Source organism: Protomyctophum bolini (assembly GCF_963924005.1).
Source record: "Protomyctophum bolini genome assembly, chromosome: 12".
NCBI lineage: Eukaryota > Metazoa > Chordata > Actinopteri > Myctophiformes > Myctophidae > Protomyctophum > Protomyctophum bolini.
The window spans coordinates 41,240,500-41,263,917 of NC_137873.1; the positions used below are offsets into that span (position 1 = coordinate 41,240,500).

At 46.2% G+C, this 23,418-nt stretch overlaps 1 protein-coding gene across 1 annotated transcript in view; it reads left to right on the top strand.

Moving 5' to 3' along the window:
• carmil3 (capping protein regulator and myosin 1 linker 3) overlaps positions 1-23,418 on the top strand; it is a gene marked incomplete at both ends in the record, with an annotated part of 150,514 nt that overhangs the window by 75,216 nt on the left and 51,880 nt on the right. Inside the window, 5 exon segments of the mRNA XM_080779096.1 lie at positions 702-811; positions 1,904-1,981; positions 7,997-8,073; positions 18,426-18,530; positions 23,176-23,245. Of these exon segments, the coding sequence (XP_080635222.1) occupies positions 702-811; positions 1,904-1,981; positions 7,997-8,073; positions 18,426-18,530; positions 23,176-23,245 (440 nt within the window).

Below are 23,418 nucleotides of genomic sequence, written 5' to 3' on the forward strand. Positions count from 1 at the left end.
ACCCGCGGCACACTGCGACTGGATCACCAGTCGGGTGCCCAGACGGTTACGCCACCACCTGGGCCTGTTTCAGTGTTGTCAGTGCATCTATATTTAATTCTCTGCACCACCCTGGCCTGCTGCGTGCTTTGTGTGCCTTCCAAAATGCGTGGCGGAGGGTTTTAACGAGGACGACGATGCGCCACCGGGGCTCTGTGGGTGGACTGTATAATTGTGTTCTGATTTGATTTGAGACTATGAGTTTTTTGTGTTATTTGAGCCTCTTGATGGCGGAATAAACAGAGAAGGAGGCGGGGGAGTACAGTACATACAGTAGCCAAAACCATCATAAGTTCCTTCTCTCAATGTAGTTGTGATTCTGTTCTCAGAGGGGCTCGCTGCAGTGATGGGGTTTTGTCGACTTGTTTTATGCTCTGTGGTTGGTGATGACATTAAGGCATTTAGGGCTGGAACGCATCTTTGTCACCTTCCGGTTTTTAAACCATTATTTTAAACCGTAGCTGTTGGAAAATAGCAGATCTACAAGCCCATAGCTATGAGCTTGTAGAGCTGCTATTTTTCTTTTTATCTGTGAAAACGTGTGCAAAGATCTTATAGCTTTGCTTCTGGGTGTCCCTGGAACAAAAAATATTTTCAGATGACAGTCGGTGGCCAATTACATATAATTTTGTGTATCACCCCCACCTACCCGTCCCTCCCAGGCGTGGTGTCTCTGTCCCAGGCGCTGTGCTCCAGCGACGACTACTCCAACTCCCTCATCCACCTGGACCTCAGCAAGAACCCCGGGGTGCTGTCCGGAGAGGAGGCCACGGTACGGTCAGCACCGCTAGCATGCTATACCATACGTCATGCTACATGCTAGTCACATACAGTATACACATGCTATACCATACGTCATGCTACATGCTGTACGATACGTCATGCTACATGCTAGTCACATACAGTATACACTTGATGATAAGACATGCACGAACAAGGTGCTCGGAGGAGATTACTTTAAGCAGTTTACTTCATTAACCCCCATTAATTAATGCACTAGTGCACTCCTCGGTGTCTTGCTTAATTGATTATTTTTCATGCACTGCACTGTATTGCTAAACTATGTATTCATTGACTCAGTCAGTCAGTCAGTCAGTCACTCAGTGAGTGACAGTGGCTAAGGCCCAAACCACACCAGCTGCAACTCCTTGCAACAAAACAAACCACTCCTTGCATCTGCCAGTGGGAGTAATGGTTGCAAGTATAGTTGCATGTTGCAAGGAGTTGCATGGCGACCCTCTGGTGTGGTGGTGTGGTGGCTTAAGACTTAGGGCTGTATTTTGCGTGTCTTAAAGTACCAGGTCTTATTCCCTAACTTGAGTAAACTAAAGACCTGGAGGCGTGATCAATGCCATTTGGCTATTCTGAGTGGCCAAAGAGCATTGATCACGCCTCCAGGTCTTTAGTTTACTCAAGTTAGGGAATAATAAGACCTGGTACTTAAGACACGCAAAATACAGCCCTTAGTCTTTTGAATAACAACCATTTAGTCTTTGTTTAGTCTAGTCTTAGATGACTAAATATCAAAAACCTTTTAGTCTAAAGCCCTATAACCACACCAAAGGGTCAAGGCGGTTTCAGCGTTGTCCCTGCGGTGTGATATGTCTTGTTTGCACGATCACCCTAGTGATCCAACGCATGGAATTCAATGGCCCAAACCACACCAAAGGGTCGAGACGGTTTTAGCGTTGACTCCTTGCAACCGTTTGGACCCGAGGAGTTGCATGGTGACCCTTTTGTTGTGGTTAGGGCTTTAGTCAACAAAATTAACACTGGTTGAATGACTGTTTAATTAAATAAAAGTCCTGGCATTGTCACTCTTTACCTTTCCGTGTGTGTATATATATATATATTTCCCCAACAGAACCTGTACCTGTTCTTGGCCCAGCCCAACTGCCTGGTCCACTTGGACCTGTCCGGGACAGACTGCACTGTGGACCTGGTAGGTACCGTTCTGTTCTGTCCACATTATGACAGACTGCACTGTGGACCTGGTAGGTACCGTTCTGTTCTGTCCACATTATGACAGACTGCACTGTGGACCTGGTAGGTACCGTTCTGTTCTGTCCACATTATGACAGACTGCACTGTGGACCTGGTAGGTACCGTTCTGTTCTGTCCACATTATGACAGACTGCACTGTGGACCTGGTAGGTACCGTTCTGTTCTGTCCACATTATGACAGACTGCACTGTGGACCTGGTAGGTACCGTTCTGTTCTGTCCACATTATGACAGAATGCACTGTGGACCTGGTAGGTACCGCTCTGTTCTGTCCACATTATGACAGACTGCACTGTGGACCTGGTAGGTACCGTTCTGTTCTGTCCACATTATGACAGAATGCACTGTGGACCTGGTAGGTACCGTTCTGTTCTGTCCACATTATGACAGACTGCACTGTGGACCTGGTAGGTACCGTTCTGTTCTGTCCACATTATGACAGAATGCTCTGTGGACCTGGTAGGTACCGTTCTGTTCTGTCCACATGGTACCGCTGTCCGATTACTACCCTTTCAGGACTGGAACCCCTTTTTGGTGTTTTTTTTAAAGGATTGCATCCCAAAACGCAGTTTATAGTTAAGGGACGCAATAAAACAACGACCTCTGCATCCACTGGATGCACTACTGTACTACTGTACTGTTTTTTATTCTAGTTTATTTTTGCTAGCTTTAGTTATAATTATAATTTCTTCTTCTGTTTTCTACATGAATATATAACCTCATTATAACCATATAAAATGAAATGAGAGTTAAATGCTGCAATTTGTAAAAATGGCAAAATATGAATCCTATAATGTCGTTGAAGTGGGACTGATAAAATGTCCCAGGGACTCATTCTAAAAGACCATCCCTGGGACTCATTCTAAAAGACCATCCCTGGGACTCATTCTAAAAGACCATCCCTGGGACTCATTCTAGAAGACCATCCCTGGGACTCATTCTAAAAGACCATCCCTGGGACTCATTCTAGAAGACCATCCCTGGGACTCATTCTAGAAGACCATCCCTGGGACTCATTCTAAAAGACCATCCCTGGGACTCATTCTAAAAGACCATCCCTGGGACTCATTCTAAAAGACCATCCCTGCCTCCCGGGACTCATTACATCGAAAACCTGTTTACATCACTGCTCACGTAACAAGCCGCTGCGGTCTCGTCACACCAACTGAGAACAACTTCACTTCTGACACAATGTCGATTCCATAACACGCCCAACAGCTGCACTCGTTGTTAGAAAGCTGGTAGTTGTTTTGGTCATTTTGGTGTTAGCATCATGATATGCTTTAGCTATTGAAAAATAGCAGATCTACAAGCTCATAGCGCGCCACCGAGTGGCGCGCTACGAGCTTGTAGGTCTGCTATTTTTTGAAAAATCGAAGATTTTTAGAATGTGATCTCAGGTCAGAATGGGTTAATCATGCAGACCAGTGTGTGTCCAGTGGAAACCTCGTATGAATCTGATCTCAGGTTTTTATTTTATTGTTACATCTTGTGTACGGGTACATACAGTAAGGGTACAATTATTTTCTTCTCGTACCTAGGTTGCTATTGTATATTTATACGGTAGTCAGGGGATCTACAGTGCACATAATGGTAATGGTTATTGTACATTTACTGTATAGAGGATGTAAAAAAACGAAAGAACAATTCCTTTGTTGTGTTACACTGCTGCCATAGAAACTTTTAACAAGGCTTCTTTTGATCTTATCTTAGTTTTTTATTATTGCTTTTTTTTTTATGTTTGATGTATTTTGCAGACCTTTGATTTATTTATTAGATCCCCATTAGCTTACTCTGCAATCACAGCAGCTATACTCTTCCTGGGGTCCCAAACACATCATCAAAAAACAAAATATTTTATACCAGCAAAATGCCTGCGGGCGAGGTCGCGTGCACGCATCCGCTTGGGTGACAGCAGACTGCTGGGTGAGTGCTGGTGCTTTGGCAATTAAGATCTTAATTTTCGGGGCCTGTTGAGAACTCCAGTTTTCGCCGGCTGCACTAATAACTTTGGGGCAGGCCTGTCTAGAGTTTGAATGGTCAGGTATCAATCAATTTGCTGCTTGCACCTGTGACAAATAAACCCTTCTTGACGGCAGCGATAATAGTGATAATTATGGACCTTGAATTCCAGCTGAGTTCAGTAATGTTCCTTCACTGGGGTGCTATCTATTAACATGCAGTATATCTTCCAGAGATGTGTACGTGAGCGTTTGTATAAATGAGTTGATTTGCATAGCGTGGTGGTGGAAATAGACTATTGGTTTCTCTAGCACCCTTAGGCTAGATTGTTCCACAGCTATTCCCACGGAAAGCTTCTGCTTATGGGTTACTCTTTGGATGATCGTTGCTTCCTTCTGTTGCCTCAAGTGTATCCACCACCAACGGATTCCCTCCCACATCTTTACCGTGTATTTAATCTCATCAAACCCATACCTAAATGTAACAATCTCTAACCGATTGCCTAATCGTATGGAAGTTACACATTGTGACTTGGGAACACATCTTGCCACACACCACACAGGCACACAGCTTTGCTAGTCTTCCTTGCCAGGGTAACCAGTCTTTCTGGCACATTTCACACTATAGGTGAGCCGTTTGAACCACCCAGGAGCTTATAATGAATCTTGTAAAAGCGTGTCGGCAGCACTGCTGTGAATCTGCTTTAGGGGAGGAAAGTTCCTACCCTACAAAATGAACTTGCCCTGCTAATGTCGCTCATGAATATTGTATTGAATATTAGAGCGAACACTGAGACAGAATGTTTGCGGTTTATTGCTGCTCACTCTTGTTTTTTTTCTTTATACCTAGTACGTAAGCCCCCTCCTTTTGGAGATGAAGAGAGCATGTTCTTCTTTGATGTCTGTCTGGCTGTTTGTTTATCAGTTTGAGTGAGACCATCTCAAGCTTCCGTGTTAATTTGTAGGGATGTGCCGCTGACTCAATCAGTATGATGGACCGTGCTGCCAATGATACACGGAACTGGATGCTGTCCAATTTAGATTATTTTATTTTAGCATAATGTAAGTAAGCCTTGCAGAGCCATGAGGCCCATAGGGGCAGGAGCCTATCTCCTGTTTCTGTAGCGTGAGGCAGCTTGATGTACAAGTACACCCCCTGGACATGACCCATCGATGCGGAGTGTCAAGCAGGGAGGCACTGGGTCCCATTTTTTAGAGTCTTTGGGCGGACACTCTAACCACAAGGCCACTGAGCTGGTTAGCATAATGTACAACACATAAAATAATGTGCACACCAACTCTTGGTGACCTCGGTTTGCCCAAACTGAAGTAGCCCTGGGTTGAGAATCGACTGGAAAATGGAAAAGGCAGAGATATTGAAGTTGTGTGAATTTCTGCCTTTTACTGTATGCAAATATCATGACCAATGGCGGTGTAAGACTAAACAATGAACATCAATGATGATGTTTAGGTGAAAAAAGAAGTGAAACTAAATTAAAATTAAAATAAATCCGGGGGTCCCCAGCCAAAAACGTTGAGAACCCCTGCTGTAGATGGCTGACCCTTCAGTGACCATGACATAATGACATAATGATGTTTTAATCACCTAAATCCTATCATACTTCGCTGGCCGGTGTCCTGCAGGCAAGACTCCATACTTTGTCCGAGCTTCTACAAGATCTTTATGAGCCAATCGGTTTAGTTACGACAGTGTTTCCCAACGTGTGGTCGGGGGACCCCTAGGGGTCCTTGAGGGAGTTCCAGGGGGTCCCCAGCTAAATTATATTTAGATTTGGTTCCATTTGTATACTCTCAGAGTTAAATTAACATTGATTTTACGATATAAATTAGGGTCTCGGACTCTCAGAGATAGAAAAGCCATTAAATGTGGGGGTCCTTAGCCTGTTTCATATCAAACTGGGGGTCCTTAGCCTGTTGCATATCAAACTGGGGGTCCTTAGCCTGTTGCATATCAAACTGGGGGTCCTTAGCCTGTTTCATATCAAACTGGGGGTCCTTAGCCTGTTTCATATCAAACTGGGGGTCCTTAGCCTGTTTCATATCAAACTGGGGGTCCTTAGCCTGTTGCATATCAAACTGGGGGTCCTTAGCCTGTTTCATATCAAACTGGGGGTCCTTAGCCTGTTTCATATCAAACTGGGGGTCCTTAGCCTGTTGCATATCAAACTGGGGGTCCTTAGCCTGTTGCATATCAAAATGGGGGTCCTTAGCCTGTTTCATATCAAACTGGGGGTCCTTAGCCTGTTTCATATCAAACTGGGGGTCCTTAGCCTGTTTCATATCAAACTGGGGGTCCTTAGCCTGTTGCATATCAAACTGGGGGTCCTTAGCCTGTTTCATATCAAACTGGGGGTCCTTAGCCTGTTTCATATCAAACTGGGGGTCCTTAGCCTGTTGCATATCAAACTGGGGGTCCTTAGCCTGTTTCATATCAAACTGGGGGTCCTTAGCCTGTTTCATATCAAACTGGGGGTCCTTAGCCTGTTGCATATCAAACTGGGGGTCCTTAGCCTGATTCATATCAAACTGGGGGTCCTTAGCCTGTTTCATATCAAACTGGGGGTCCTTAGCCTGTTTCATATCAAACTGGGGGTCCTTAGCCTGTTTCATATCAAACTGGGGGTCCTTAGCCTGTTTCATATCAAACTGGGGGTCCTTAGCCTGTTTCATATCAAACTGGGGTGCCTTGAAATTAAACGGGTTGAGAATCACTGCTAGAGCCTTTAAAGATCTTCTCTTATGGGAGGTCCCTGTCATATCTTTTCAAATGGGGGTGGGGGGGTCCCCGGGCTAATTAGTGTAAATGTGGGGGTGCTTGACATGAAAAACCCCTGAGTTATGGTTTGACAAGCTGTTGTCACCCGACACCTGGGCTATGTGTGGGTGTGTTGGTCCGTTGGGCAGCTCCTGTCCTCATCCTCATGGAGGTACAGTCGATGCAGAGCTGCAGGCTCCTGTCCTCCTCCTCATGTAGATATGGCAGTATGGTGCTTCTCATCTGCTGCTTGTGAAAGCCAGCATACTGTATTGTACTGTAGTACTGTACCCGCTCGGAGCTGTCTGCCCCTCATTTCAACCGGCAACCTATTCCATCCTCTGTTTGAGTCCGTCCCTGGGTTTCAACCGGCAACCCGCTCCTCTGTTTTAGTCCGTCCCTGGGTTTCAACCGGCAACCCGCTCCTCTGTTTGAGTCCGTCCCTGGGTTTCAACCGGCAACCCGCTCCTCTGTTTTAGTCCGTCCCTGGGTTTCAACCGGCAACCCGCTCCTCTGTTTCTAATCCGTCCCTGGGTTTCAACCGGCAACCCGCTCCTCTGTTTCTAATCCGTCCCTGGGTTTCAACCGGCAACCCGCTCCTCTGTTTCTAATCCGTCCCTGGGTTTCAAACGGCAACCCGCTCCTCTGTTTCTAATCCGTCCCTGGGTTTCAACCGGCAACCCGCTCCTCTGTTTCTAATCCGTCCCTGGGTTTCAACCGGCAACCCGCTCCTCTGTTTCCAGTCCGTCCCTGGGTTTCAACCGGCAACCCGCTCCTCTGTTTCTAATCCCATCTTCTAAAGCTTCATCATTTAAACACCGCCTATGACAGAGTGGGGAGGTTTCTGTTGCCAACTTATGTCACATAATAATGCCAGATATTGCTCGCAGCTGGCTTTTATGAAATCGTACGGCTGAGATGCCATAACTACATTATTCTGTGAGCATGATGTATTAAGAGACACTTTTATATATTAGAAGCTTTGGCCCGGGCCTTCCCAAAAAAAAAAAGGCATATTTCTTTCTTTCTATTTTTCACGTGGTTCTTAAATTGCATTGGAGTCAGCTGTATAATCTGTTGTGTTCTGTTCAATTCAATATGTAGCGGCTATCTATGGAATGGATGGAACTGTTCAAGACCCCAAATAACTTTTGCACTAAAATAACACCCCCCCCCCCCCTCCCCCCCTCCTCTCTCTCTCTCTCTCTCTCTGCCAGTTATTCGGAGCCTTGCTGCGGGGTTGCTGTGCCGACCTCTCCTACCTGAACCTGTCCAAGAACTCCTTCTCTCACAGGTGCGTGGGTTAGGTGTGCGGTGAACCCTCCTCGGGCCATAATATGCCAGCCATCACTGTCTATAAATAAATCTTGGCTAAAGCCTAAAGTGTATTTTGCAGCTCCACAAAAAAAAAAAAAGCACACAGACACATTTGTTTCCTGTCCGTTCTTTTGTGACTCAGCCGAACGCCTCTGGAGGCGTTCCAGTCAGGAGGACACGGAGCAGGAGCATTTATTCTCCTCCCATAGATTAATGTTTAGCCTTGGACCTCGCTAACGGAATTAGCGTGTGTGTGTGACTCGCCCCCTCATTTGTTCTGGCTCACTGTGCGTGTGCGTGCGTGCGTGTGTGCGTGTGCGCGCGCGCGAGCAATGAGGGTGTGCATTTGTTTTCAGCGTGAGACACATTTCTATCGACGCATAATGGCTTTTGCATCTGCCAACTGTTGGTATGAATCACCCCCTGGTGCATTTGTGTGTTCAAGTTCCAGCGAGTGTTTTTCCTGTGTGGCATCATGTGTGTGTGCGCGCCCATAACGGCGTGCGTGTTTGCGTGCACCTGCGCGTGTACACAGTGTGCAATGTATATATGCGTAGACAGACAGACAGACGGCAGAGGGAATGTTTGTGTCCTGGAGTATGGTATAGTAGTATTAATAGTATAATATGGACAGTATTTGGATGCGTAACTACTGTACGTCTGTGTGTTTTAAAGCGTGTGCTGTGTATGACGTACAGTACTTCGTGTCATGCGTGCTCTCAAGTGTTTCGCTGCTTGTGTTCGCACAGATGATGCCAACACGCATTCATGCACCCACATGTGCAATATCGCATGCGTGCATGTGCATGTATGCAGCACTCTTGCAGAGGAGTGTGTGTGCGTGTGTGTGTGTGTGTGCGTGCGTGCGCCGTGCACGTGTGTGTGCCCCTACTCCAGCTACAGCAGACAGCGGCAGCTTGCACTCTCATCATGGCGCGTCCCCCGGGAGCCTCGCAGCATCGCTGCTCAGCACATTACATTACAGCATTATGGAGGCCAAGAAGTAGTGAAAAATGAGACTAATTTTAGAAGGGGAATGATTGTTGCAATCCCCCAGACTCCCACGCCAGCGTTTCCACTCTGCCTCCCTATGCCTCTCGCTTTCACTGACTCACGCACGCACGCACTCACTCACTCACTCACTCACTCACTCACTCACTCACTCACTCACTAGCTGCATCTGTTTGCCCATCTCTCTCTCTCTCTCTCTCTCTCCCCCCGCCCTCTCAATCTCTGCATCATCTAAAGTCTCTCTCTCACCCTCTCTCCTTTCACTACTCGATCACGCCGTCCCACACAGTAAATCCTTATCTTGCCCATAAGGGTCCATTTGGGTCAGTGCATCTCTCTCTCTCTCTCTCTCTCTCTCTCTCTGTCTCTCTCTCACATCTCACTTTCCATTTCTCACTGGATGTTACCGTGCGTATGCCAGGGGGACACGCTGCTCATGGCCAGCATGCAGTCTTTCCTTTCTCTCCTTCTTTGTTTTCTTATCGGTACGCCAGTCCAGTTCCAAACCAACACAATCGTCCCTTTCCCTCGGCTTTGTCCCTGGTGGTTTTGCGGTGCAATATCCATCCTTGGCATCGCTCCCTCCTAGTCCTCCGCCAATGCCATATCCTTCTGTTCATTGTCTCGGAGCCTGTGTCTTGTCCATATCCTTCTGTTCATTGTCTCGGAGGCTGTGTCTTGTCCATATCCTTCTGTTCATTGTCTCGGAGCCTGTGTCTTGTCGCAGAGCAGCCCTCTTACTTTCTTGTAGCTGCTTATGTGTTATTGTCTTGGTGCCATTTGTTACATTGTCTCACAGTCGGTGTCTTGTTGTCTGAGTCTGAGTCAGTGTTCTATTGCAGACAGTGGTTCTCTTATTGTCTGAGTCTGAGTCAGTGTTCTATTGCAGACAGTGGTTCTCAACCCGTTTCATATCAGTCCAATTATTATTTTATTCTGCAGTTGAGCCACGGACCGCCATTTGATGAGATTTAACCTCTGTCTCAGACACAAAACACAATATTTGGTCGTCGTTAGATAGGACTGCCTCCCCCTGGCCAGCCGGGGCGCCTGATGGAGGGGAAAGGAACTGGTTGGAATAACGTGTTCCTTCCACGCGCTAGGCTACGTCCAACCAGGGAAACTCCCCCCTGTCAGGTGTAAAGGAGCAACTTGGACACTCAGGCATGAAGGGAGCATGAGTTCAAGTCCGTTGCTCTCCCCTTGTCCCCCATATATGGGGACTAGGTTGGTCTCCCCTTGTCCCCCATATATGGGGACTAGGTTGGTCTCCCCTTGTCCCTCATATATGGGGACTAGGTTGGTCTCCCCTTGTCCCCCCATATATGGGGACTAGGTTGGCGGAGGGTGTGTAGAGCCCAGGATCACATTAGATGATTGACACAGGGGTGAAAAATGGGAATAATAAAAAGATAGGATTTTGTCCACAATTCCGTGCTGTATTGATGTTGGTTCCATTAGGAGAGATAACGGGCGTTGAACCAAAATAACCATTCTTCTATATTCTCAAATCGTGTAGGAAGCTTCTTGCAAATTAACTAATTGTTTAACAATAATTTAACTCCTGGGGCAGCGGTGGCTCAGGGGTATAGAGTGGCTGGATGGTTAACCGTAAGGTTGCCAGTTTGAACCCTGTGGGCTCCGACCAGAGTTAGTGTCGAAGTGTCCTTGAGCACGATACTGAACCCCTAATTGCTCCTGATGTGCTGGTTGGTGCCTTGCATGGTTTCCGCTGCCATCGGTGTATGAATGTGTGTGTCAATGGGTGAATGTAAAATCTATGTAAAGCGCCTTGGATAAATGCACCATTTAACATTTTAAAATGGATCCGGAATTAAGGGTCCATTTGGTTTCATTTTACACTCTCTGGAGTTAAATATACTGTATACTGTATATAAGGGTCCATTTGGTTACCAACTCTCCATTACTTAGCTGGGGACCACTTGGAACCCCCTCAAGGACCACTGGTGGTCCCCGAACCTCTGTTTTATCGTGTCTCAAACCTATGTATCTGTTCTGTCGGTGGGAGAGCGCTGCAGATCATGAAACGCTTCTCTGAGCCGCCCTGATAAGACTCTGCCGGTTCTTTTCATCCCTTCAGACAAAATGAACAACGCACCAAATGTTGAGTATTAAGAAGTATGTGCGAGTGTATCTGTGGGCTGTCTTCATAAGGTCGTGGCCTGGGCCTGTGAGGCGTACGACCGTACGTGGTGCTAATCATTTACAAGCCGCTGTCTCATATTCTGCTGCTCTGTGTGTGGGAGGATATCCGACGTTTGTTTCATGGATGCTTGGAAAGCCTCTGTCAGCTCTCCCTTTTCTCCCTCACGCCTTCATTTCACATTCATTTTGCTTCCATTCCATTAGACAGATATCCCACACTAACACACAGTAATATTTGGCTTTTGACTTTAATGGGAAAGGTTACAATCAATCAGCATTCATTCCTGGAACAAGTTCACATGTACTGCCATTGGCAATTAGGTAGATTGTCAGTTCATTGTCAGAAACAGAACATCGTCAGTGAGGGGGGGGGGGGGGGGGGGGGGCGGGGGCATTTGCCAAGGTGTTCTATGTTAAATCTATTCCCTGAGTAGATAGAGTTCCTCTGTTGGACACTTCTTCTTCTCAGTAGCAAAGCAGTAGAATTAGCATTAGAATAATCAGTGAATACAACCTTCTTCTCAGTAGCAAAGCAGTAGAATTAGCATTAGGCTAATCAGTGAATACAACCTTCTTCTCAGTAGCAAAGCAGTAGCATTAGCATTAGGCTAATCAGTGAATACAACCTGAAGGGAAAAAACATGCATTTTCATAAAACCTTCAGGAAAAGATCAGGAAAGCGCGAAGATTTGGAATGACACATTTATGTGTGTTTCACCTTCTGTTATTGTCCTTTACCCAGAGGGGAAGTCACTGAGCACAGATGTTCATTTACAGCAACACCCTGGAGTCTGGATACAGTCAGGCAGAGACAGACACATGGAAACACCCTGCACACAGTCAGGGCAGAGACAGACACATGGAAACACCCTGCACACAGTCAGGGCAGAGACAGACACACGGTAACACCCTGCACACAGTCAGGCAGAGACAGACACACGGTAACACCCTGCACACAGTCAGGCAGAGACAGACACACGGTAACACCCTGCACACAGTCAGGCAGAGACAGACACATGGTAACACCCTGCACACAGTCAGGCAGAGACAGACACACGGTAACACCCTGCACACAGTCAGTCAGGCAGAGACAGACACATGGAAACACCCTGCACACAGTCAGGCAGAGACAGACACATGGAAACACCCTGCACACAGTCAGGCAGAGACAGACACACGGTAACACCCTGCACACAGTCAGGCAGAGACAGACACATGGAAACACCCTGCACACAGTCAGGGCAGAGACAGACACACTGCAACACCCTGCACACAGTCAGGGCAGAGACAGACACACTGCAACACCCTGCACACAGTCAGGCAGAGACAGACACATGGTAACACCCTGCACACAGTCAGTCAGGCAGAGACAGACACATGGTAACACCCTGCACACAGTCAGGGCAGAGACAGACACACAGCAACACCCTACACACAGTCAGGCAGAGACAGACACACTGCAACACCCTGCACACAGTCAGGCAGAGACAGACACACTGCAACACCCTGCACACAGTCAGGCAGAGACAGACACATGGTAACACCCTACACACAGTCAGGGCAGAGACAGACACATGGAAACACCCTGCACACAGTCAGGGCAGAGACAGACACATGGTAACACCCTGCACACAGTCAGGCAGAGACAGACACACGGTAACACCCTGCACACAGTCAGGCAGAGACAGACACATGGCTTAGGGGAGAGGATGATATTGTGATGTCACTATATATCACAGTTATTTTCATCGGCACGTTTGACTGTAAAGGCTTCAGCCTCCAGGACGAAACCCTAAATACAAAGGGAAGACGTCATTGCACATAACAACCACACCACAGGGTCTATTGAAGCACTGTCACCTCATGAACACATGCAAAACTGGAAAGAAATTTAAAAAAAATCACGGCACTCAATCTTTGAATCATGGGAGGTGACGACAGTCTTCTACTGTTGGCCAGTGAGTCAGCCAGGAGTGAGAATGTATTGATATAATTTACAGACAAATATGAAGCTGTAAAAGCATCTAAAAGCTTCCCATTGAAGTGTTTAAAGTGTTTTATGGGGAATGAACAACAAGTATTATTTGTGACCTTGGCAAGTTCTACTCCAAACAACCACATCATGTTTCAGCAAACAAGGCTACCTTTTGAGTCGGACAAGTTGGAATACAATTACACTGGAGCAGTCAAGTCTTTTATACTGTTGGCCAGTGAACAGCTCCACTTCTTGACTAATAAATAAGGATATTTTTTGGAGGGCTTTTATGCCAAGAAAGTGACAGGACACGGGGAGTGCAGGGAGTGACAAAACGGCAAGGGTGGCCGAGCTCGGGAATCGAACCCACGGCTCAGTGGCAGGCTCCATCAGAGCCTATATACATTATGTGGGTGCAGGCTTTAGTTCCGACATACTATTGATCCGAAACCTCAATCCTAACCTAACCCTATAACTGCAAGCATGGGAGCAGCGCATGTCGGACCATCGCTTTTTCGCATCGCATCGCATGTCCCCCCGCTTCGGATCTTCGGTGTGTCGGAAAAGCGTGCGCACCCAACATTATGTGGTATATGTGCCTTAAACTGGGCCACCAGCTCCCGACAGGCTCTCATTTCTTCCCCTTTGCCTGCAGTGCAAACATTAGCATGGAGCAAGCGACATTCAGATTCGTTGAAGATGATGATACAATTTGTCAAATTAATTTGGCTTTGAAAATGAGGTACACTTAACTCACATTTCGTGCTTCACATTCATTCAGCCACAGTTACTTCCAAGTACTTTTCACAGTTAGGAATGTATAATAAATTGTTCTACCAAGAATACTGACTGACTGCCTGGAGATTGCCATTCGCTCGGCGTGTTTCCACTTATCCAAAGGCTTGGTTTAAAGTGTTTTATGGGGAATGAACAACAAGTATTATTTGTGACCTTGGCAAGTTCTACTACTCCAAACAACCACATAATGTAATGTTTCAGCAAACAAGGCTACCTTTTGAGTCAGACAAGTTGGAATGCAATGCCAATTTCACGCAGGGACAACTACTCCCTTTGCTCGAAACTATTCACTGGGCCATATTCAGTAAGATTTGTGCGTCTGAGCTCGTGTGTCGATGCGATTGCCTGCCTCTCTGCGTATCTCTCCCTTGAGTGACAAGCTTTTCTTGATGTTCTGCCAAGCAGATGGTTGGATAAAAGTCTGTCGTTACTAAAGACTGTAGCGCGGACAAATCAGTGAAGTTATATTTAGGTCCCCACTCCCTACACTCCCTTTCCCATCACTCATTATCTGCCATGTTTGTGTCACCAAAAAAATGAAAAAATGAAAAGAAAAGCAATGGGAAGAGCCTATTTTTAGATGCTTTTACAGCTTCATATTTGTCTGTAAATTCTATCAATAAATTCTCACTCCTGGCTGACAGTTCTTGGTCAGTGCGAAAACGTACTGTAATTCACCTGACTTTTTTTTAGTGCATGACTTGGTGAGTGACTGGTGTAGAGATCACAATTCATTATCATTAATATTAATATATCATTGAAGTATTAATTTGGGAATCTTGGTGGCGTACAGGAAACATATGTGACCAGATTTGACTGAGAGACTGCCACCCGCAAATTCCAGCTTTTCACCAGAGTTTATAGCACAGGCAGACTCTTCACACACTAGAGCATATCTGAAATAAGTGTCAGAGCTGATGTAAATATGAAAAAAATGCTTAAACATGCAGCTAGGTGTAATGTTAGAGACCACAGAAGTGAACCTTTCAAGCCTGTTTTCTCAACTCGCTGTTTCTCTGCCAGACATTACTCTATAAGCCATATCTCCAAAACTGGTGGGTCAAACTGAACAACCAATATATCTATTTGAAGCTATGATTCCCTGCTTTCATATGACATGAAAAAAACGAAAATGTCGCTCCCTAAAAGCTGTGTCTTCAGCTCGGACAGACAGACTCTCACCCGGCCAACACTGGAGGCTTGTAGCAGCAGGGAGGGACCACAGCGCACATGAGGCAGAGACATTAACAAAATGTTAATTCCGTGTATTAAAATATAAAATGGAGCAAAAGCGTCGAGTCGTTAGTCAAGCCTGGCCTATATAGCTCACCATCATTGGCTGATCAGTGATCAGCCATAACACAACCACTGCATCATCAGCTGATGCATCAGGAGGTGTCCGTCTGATATTTGGCCATTCATTCATTGGAGTGATCTTCATACAGTAAAGGTCCTTTAATGGGACACTTCACCCTTTTTGCAAAAAAATATATGTTAATGACGTTTAGAAGCTTTAGATCACTTTCCTGGGGGTCTTTATGTGTGTAATATGTGGTTTTAGATATTTTAGATTGTAGCAGTGAGCCTGTTGTCTCTGATGTCATGGACACTGGGCTCACTTCCTTCCTGGACTACATGTTGTCTCAGTAAGACAGCTCTCCCCCTATCCACAAGGAGGAGCAGTGCACCAAATAATTATGGGAATTGTAGTCCAGGAAGGTAGTGAGACCAGTGTCCATGACATCAGAGACAACATGCTCACTGCTACAATCTAGAATATCTAAAACCACATATTACACACATAAATACCCCCAGGAAAGTGATCTAAAGCTTCTAAACGTCATTAACATATATTTTTTTGCAAAAAGGGTGAAGTGTCCCTTTAATGCAGACTGATGCTTTTCTTTTTGAGTGGTGCAACCACTCCAAGGAACAGCAATGTCCGTATTCATGAGTACCAGTAGGGGCGCTGTTGTGCCAGAAACAGAAAGAGAGAGTGCTGCACTGTTGCCTGCTAATGAGAGAGAGAGAGAGGGGGGGGGGGGGGTGGTTAGTTGTACCACTCAGTTCACACAGGTGTGATTTCTTTAACTACTGATTATTTCCTGGTGCATGGCTGGCTGGCATCTCCCTTAGAGATGGGGTGAGAAGTTCAGTCACACGAGATAGATGCAATTCTTATGCAATTAAAGAGTTTTGTTTTTGCCAAAAGTGGTCCTGTGACAGAATCTATTATTTTCATGCCATCCAATACAAACAAATGGGCCATTCATTCATTCGGCATGAAATAATGACACTCAAATAATTGCGATGAGGCAATTATGTAATAGTTGCCTCGAGTGCACCGAGTTCATATGCGCGCAATTAATGATGTTTGTCTGGACGTCATTTCAGCAAGAGTTTGGAAAGATACTGCGCGTGTGCGTGTGTGTGTGTGTGTGTGTGTGCGCGCGCACATGCTACATCTTTTGCTCTGAATATTTCACTAGGCCTATTTAATATCCAGTCATCATGCTAGCTTTGTGCATCTAGACTGTACCCGGAGGGTCTCCCTGTCGTGTGGCATTCCATGCTCAAGTGGGCTCGCCACCTAAAACACAAGAACAGTGGTGTGGACGATTATTTCACACCCAACACCCAATCACGTCTCTCTCTCCCTCTCTCTCTCTCCCTCTCTCTCTCCCTCTCTCTCTCTCTCAGAGGATGCTTATCTTCTTGGCATCCTGGTTCCTTCTCTCCTTTCCTCCTCTCCTCGTTACTTTGTGTCATGTTGGCTCACTTGTTCCACCTCCTCTACTCTTTAATGAATTATGTGCACGTCGGGGGCTGAGACGGCAGTTTGCCTGCGATTACACGCTCCCAACAGCGTTTCCACGTGTATTACAGCGGCCCTGTAAAATGCTTGGATGACTACGTTATCTATTGTTGTGACCCGAGGGTTTTCACGCACTCACGCACATACACATACGCACACACATACACACATACACACGCACGTGTGCACGCACGGTCCAGTCACAAACCAGTGCCTGAACACATACAATCATGCATGAGTGCACAAATGCATGTAAATTAATGTGCACACTGAGGTGTGTGTGTGTGTGTGTGTGTGTGTGTGTGTGTGTGTGTGTGTGTGTGTGTGTGTGTGTGTGTGTGTGTGTGTGTGTGTGTGATGTGTGTGAGTGTGTGAATCATTTGAAGTACAAATACCTCAACATTGTACTTAAGTACCTGTAGTTACTTACTTTCCAACGCTGGCTGTTTAGCGTCCAGTCATTTCACAGCTTTGGGAGTCTGCGTGCGAATGTGAGCGTTTCCCTCGCCTCTGCCGTCTCTCCTGATGACGGGCTTAATGTCTGTACAGTAGTATCATGGCCCAGCAGGTGGTTGGATAACAGCCTGTCCATTGTTACCTTTTTTATTGGTGGCGGTAGTTATTATTGGCAACCTCACATCTTCACCGTGTCTGCAGGATATTGAATAAAAAAGCTGACCTAAATGTTAGAGCCGGCATCTGTTTACATTGCATATAGCCTTTATTTATTTTTTTAATATATTTTTTATCCCACGATTTTGTAACCCATTTTTCACCCCTGTGCCAATCATCTACTGTGATCCTGGGCTCTACACACCCTCCGCCAACCTGGGGAGAGCAACGGACTTAACTCATGCTCCCTTCATGCCTGAGTGTCCAAGTTGCTCCTTTACACCTGACAGGGGGGAGTTTCCCTGGTTGGATGTCGTAGCGCGTGGAAGGAACACGTTATTCCAACCAGTTCCTTTCCCCTCCATCAGGCGCCCCGGCTGGCCAGGGGGAGGCAGTCTAGAGACCAGGATTACTGCATGTTTTTGTGAGGGTATCTATCTACCCTAGGGGAGCATAGCCTTTATATCTCGCTCCGTCAATCCTATAATATATTTTTTTCCCCTTTTCTCTCTGCGGCGGTCTCTTATACTGCCACAGACCCGTCTCTATCTCCGGCTCTGTCGGAGGTCTCTTGTGGCACATCGGCTCAATTTGTCTCTCTGTCGCTCTGTATCAATTTATCGCCCCTTCCTGTCAGCCATTTTCCCGTCTCGCTCAATCTCCTTTGCTTGTCTTGCATTGCAATTGCTTTTCTCTTCATCACCTCTCTCTCTCTCTCTCACAATGCATCTTTGACTCCACCATCTCTCTCTCTCTCTCTCTCTCTCTCTCTCTCTCTCTCTCTCTCTCTCTGATCAAGCTCATGGTCTTCATTATAGGAGCAACAATGGTATTACATAATGATGCCATCTATTCAATTGAGGATGTTATTTTATTAAGTTAAGTTTTCCTCATTTCCTGGTTCTGTTCACCGGGTCCTCCTCTTACCTCTCCATCCCGTTCTGTCTTCTAGGAAAGCGAGGGATTCCCTGCCGACGTTCCGTCAGTTCTTCAGCTCGGCGTTCAGCCTGACCCACGTCAGCCTGGCCTCCATGAAGGTCCCGCCCGACACTCTGAGGTGAGTCTGACACTCTGAGGTGAGTCTGACACTCTGAGGTGAGTCTGACACTCTGAGGTGAGTCTGACACTCTGACACTCTGAGGTGAGTCTGACACTCTGAGGTGAGTCTGACACTCTGAGGTGAGTCTGACACTCTGAGGTGAGTCGTTGCAGCTGTGCTACGTTGCGGCGGTTCCTCCCAACTTTTTTAATTTAACCCCTTTTGGTGTTTTAAGCATTGTGTTATGCTCGTCTAGCTGTTGGGAAAATAGCAGATCTACAAGCTCATATGAACTTGTAGGTCTGCTATTTCAATGTATTTTTATTGAGGCTCTGAAATTTCACAGCTCTTCAATCACAATATATAGAACCACACATTTTTATTTTTTCAACACAACATAGGAAAACAACCTGTACCACAATACGGACATTACAATGCACAGACAAAAATAAAATACAAAAGAATAAAACCCAAAACGAGTACACCACAGTCTTGACATGATTGTACATTACAGCTCACCAGAGTCTTTGTTATTCACTACCGATCAATAAGGTCTAGAAGGGTCCACTGCATCTAAGACTGGTTCCCATACCCCCCATTTGAAAACATATGCCAGGGACCACCATAAGAGACGATTTTTACGGCTCTAGCAGTGATTCGCAATCCGTTTTCCATTTACAAATGGTCCATTTGGTCCCATTTGTACACTCTCAGAGTTACAGACCGATTTGCTTCCGAACTATCATTTAACTGGGGACCCCCCTGGAACTCCCTCCAGGACCCCTGGGGGGTCCCCGGACCCCACTTTGAGGAACCACTCCACTATAAGGTCAAACTCATATAATGTAATATGCTGCCCACAGCGGTCGGCGTGTCATCATGCCAAACTGTTCTCTGATTGAAAGGTTTCCCCGATGAGCGTGCAGAGAATTCTAAATGACCAGCTCGTTATTGCAACTGGAAAGAAAAGGGCGAAAGCAGAGGCGGAACGTAACAGATTGACTTTGCTATGTCAGCAACTCGTTAGCCGAGAAAACATGATTTTTCCTTTTTTGGCCTTTCGATGATGCGTATCTTTGCGAGCTATCGTTCGGTGCAGAAAAAGTGGAGAGGTTTTTTACACGCACGGACGACCATGCATGGGAGGGCTGATGGGGAGGACGTGCAGGCTGCCAGTCTGCCGTTCCTCGTGCTGTCCGTGTGTCTCTGAAGGTCGGCATGCCAGCCATGGTTTGTTGCCGAGTCCGACCATCCCAGCATCACCAGGAGGGGCTCTGCTTTCCCATTCTGGGCGGGGGACCCCTTTTGGTGTTTTTAAAGCATTATGTTATAACTTTAGCTATTGGAAAAATAGCAGATCTACAAGCTCGTAGCGCGGCACCGAGTGGCGCGCTACGAGCTTGTAGGTCTGCTATTTTTGAAAAATCGTAGAAAATGTGGCGCAAATCTTTGAATATATATTCTTTCAGAGAGAACATTTTTAAACTCAAATCTTTGCTTATGGGGCGGTCACTGGAACAACAACATTTGAGATTGCGGTCCACGGGCCAATTAATTCTGGGGGTCCTTGACATGAAATAGTTTGAGAACCATTGACATTGACGTTGGAAAACTGTCATTTTGTAGAATCTAGTGTCGGGTCTGGGTTAATGTGTTAACCCATTTTGGGGCGGGAACCCCTTTTGGTGTTAGCAATTATGTTATGCTTTAGCCATTGAAAAATAGCAGATCTACAAGCTCATACGTGTAGCTACAAGCTCATAGCTACGAGCTTGTAGGTCTGCTATTTTAGAAAAATCGAAGAACCACTGACATAGAAACATAGCTTTTTCAGAAAACTGTCAGGATTCAGAAGACATTTTTAGAATCTGATCTCAGGTCAAAACGGGTCAAGGCTACTGCTTTCCCCTCCCTTGGGGGGGGGGGGGGGGGGTTGTTATACATAATTCTGTTTATATCCCACTGCTCTTAAATCGTTGACTAGTGCTGAGCAGGGAGAAATGGACCCGCATAGCAGAGTCTGAACGGCAAGATTAAATATTCATCTTCTGTTTTCAATGTATTCATGGGTTATCCGAGTCTGACTGAATTAGTTTCGTGCTTTTTCTTTGCCTTCATCATCGATAGGTTCAAGAGACGATAGACAGGAAAGAGGGAGGGGGGGGGGGAGGGGGGGGTGCAGACGCGCAGAAAAGGTGGTCATGAAACGGGACTCAAACACGCGAACGCACTGTCAGGCCAGAGCCTATAATGTGGCATGATGTGCCTGGACCGATAGGCCAGTGGGCTAGCGGGCTGACTGAACTATAGCTTTTGACCATCACTCAGTTGACACGTCCTACAAAAAGGATGTCGCCTAGTCAGAAACTAGCTATAGGGGTATTCCACTACATTAGGCCAGGGGCCACAACTGTAGAATGATTGTGTGTGTGTGTGTGTGTGTGTGTGTGTGTGGGGGACCGCACAGCGCGTGCGCAGAGAGTGAAGATTTGCTCAAACACGAAGATTTAAGTATATCTCTGCCCAGTAATGAGCAGGATAATATTATGTCTACACAGGTGTATGCTACCTTAGAATGTAGAGACCTATTTGACGGTGCATAAACATAATGGCCTTGACCTTAACGATTGTCAATGAGCACCAGCTGGACACACACACTCATAGCGTGGCACCGAGTGCCACGCTATGAGCTTGTAGGTAGATTCATGTCTACATAAAGTTCTATCTAAGACTATATTGCAAATATCGATGTAGTAAATTGTAGTAATTGATGCATGCACTACAACAGACAGAATAGTAAATAACCCATTCTGAACGGGAACCCGTTCTGGTGCTAGCATCATGTTATGCTTTAGCTATTGAAAAATAGCAGATCTACAAGCTCATAGCGCGCCACCGAGTGGCGCGCTACGAGCTTGTAGGTCTGCTATTTTTGAAAAAAATCGAAGAACGACTGACATTTTTTAAATCTGATCTCAGGTCAGAATGGGTTAATCAGACCTGTGTGTGTCCAGTGTGGAAACCTCGTATGAATCTGATCTCAGGTCAGAATGGGATAATGACACTTCTGAAGCTCTCGTCAGTACAGTCGCCATCATGTTTGATTTTACACTGAAATCAATAGCAGAGTGAATAGAGGCAACCAGCGTTGTAATTGGGGGTTTGTACTCTGATCCGTGCTACTGCGATGGCTTTTACTCTGCATGGGCCTGCAATGCTCTAATGCTTATCTGCGTTTTTGTTGTATTAATGCAACCTCCAAAAGAACCTTGAAGTCAAGTGTAATTTAATGTGGCATTGGGAGCTTTGGGAGGAGGTTATTAACCCATTCTGACCTGAGATCAGATTCATACGAGGTTTTCCACTGGACACACACTGGTCTAATTAACCCTATTCTGACCTGAGATCAGATTCTAAAAATATCACAGTCGTTGTTCGATTTTTCAAAAATAGCAGACCTACAAGCTCGTAGCGCGCCACTCGGTGGCGCGCTATGAGCTTGTAGATCTGCTATTTTTCAATAGCTAAAGCATAACATGATGCTAAACACCAAAATGGGTTCCCGTTCAGAATGGGTTAAGAGTGTCCCCGAGCCGCAATCGGCTGTTCTGCCTGAATTCATATCGTTAGGGTTATCGTGGCAATATAGTGGAAGGTTGGGTGAGCTAGAAATCACGGGAGATATTTTTCGTTTTGTTTTTTGTTTTTTAAAATGTGCCAAGATGCAGGCTCTGTGACTCATTCATAGGACAGGAACGGCCACAAAGCAACAGCCGGTTGGCTAAACGGTAGCCAGACATGGACAAACCGACTGCTGCAGCGTGTGACTCCATTTTTGAGTGGTGCAACCACTCCAAGGAACAGCAATGTCCGTACTGTTCACCTATGTGTGTGTGCCTATGTATGTGTTGGTTCATGAGCACCAGTATGACTATGACTACCGTACCAGTAGGGGCGCTGTTGTGCCAGAAACGGAGAGAGAGAGAGATATTATATTAGTGCTGCACTGTTTTTTAGTTGTCTTCAACTTTTTTTCAGCGCTCCAACGATGCAGTGAAGCATAGCATATCAATCACATGTTTACTTTTTGTTTCACCATTTGCAGTGCCCTGCCATTCTCCCCCCACAATTCTTGCCGTTAACCAACACCACCCCTGTCACTTTCTTTGTCACGCAGTGTGGCTCGAGCAGCACTTTGCAGCGATGTACAGTAGCTGGTCACGCTCGGTCGTTTTCTATAACTTCCGCTGCCATTAGTGTGAATGCACCATATGGTGTTATTATGGTGTGCTGGAGGGAAGGCACAATGCATCTTGTTTTTAACTCCACCATATCTCTCTCTCTCTCTCTCTCTCTCTCTCTCTCTCTCTCTCTCTCTCTGCATTCTTCCATCAACCACTCTCCCTCTCCTAATCCCCTCGTATCAATCGATCAACCTTTCTGCACCTTGCTTATTATCTCTCTCCGTCTGCGCATCCGTGTTGTCCTCTCCATCTCCCTCTCCTCCCTCCTGCTCCTTCCTTCTTTCTCTCGTCCTCCTCCCTTTCTCCATCCGCTTCCTCCTCCCTCCTCACCTCTCCTCTGTTCATTAACCCCTGCACGTCTCTCTAATCCCTCCACACGTCCCTTCTCCGTAATCTCCACCTGATCTCCGTCCATGCAGAGCTCTGTTCCTGGGTCTGTCCAATAATCCTCACATCACTGATCTACACCTGGACATCAGCGGCTGTGAGGTATCTATACACCCCGATATGGTTTCTTCTCGGTTGTCAGTGCATCAGTCATCTTGACTGTATCTCATTTTATAATAATACTTCTCTCTCTCTCTCTCTCTCTCTCTCTCTCTCTCTCTCTCTCTCTCTCTCTCTCTCTCTCTCTCTCTCTCTCTGTGTGTGTATCACTTCAT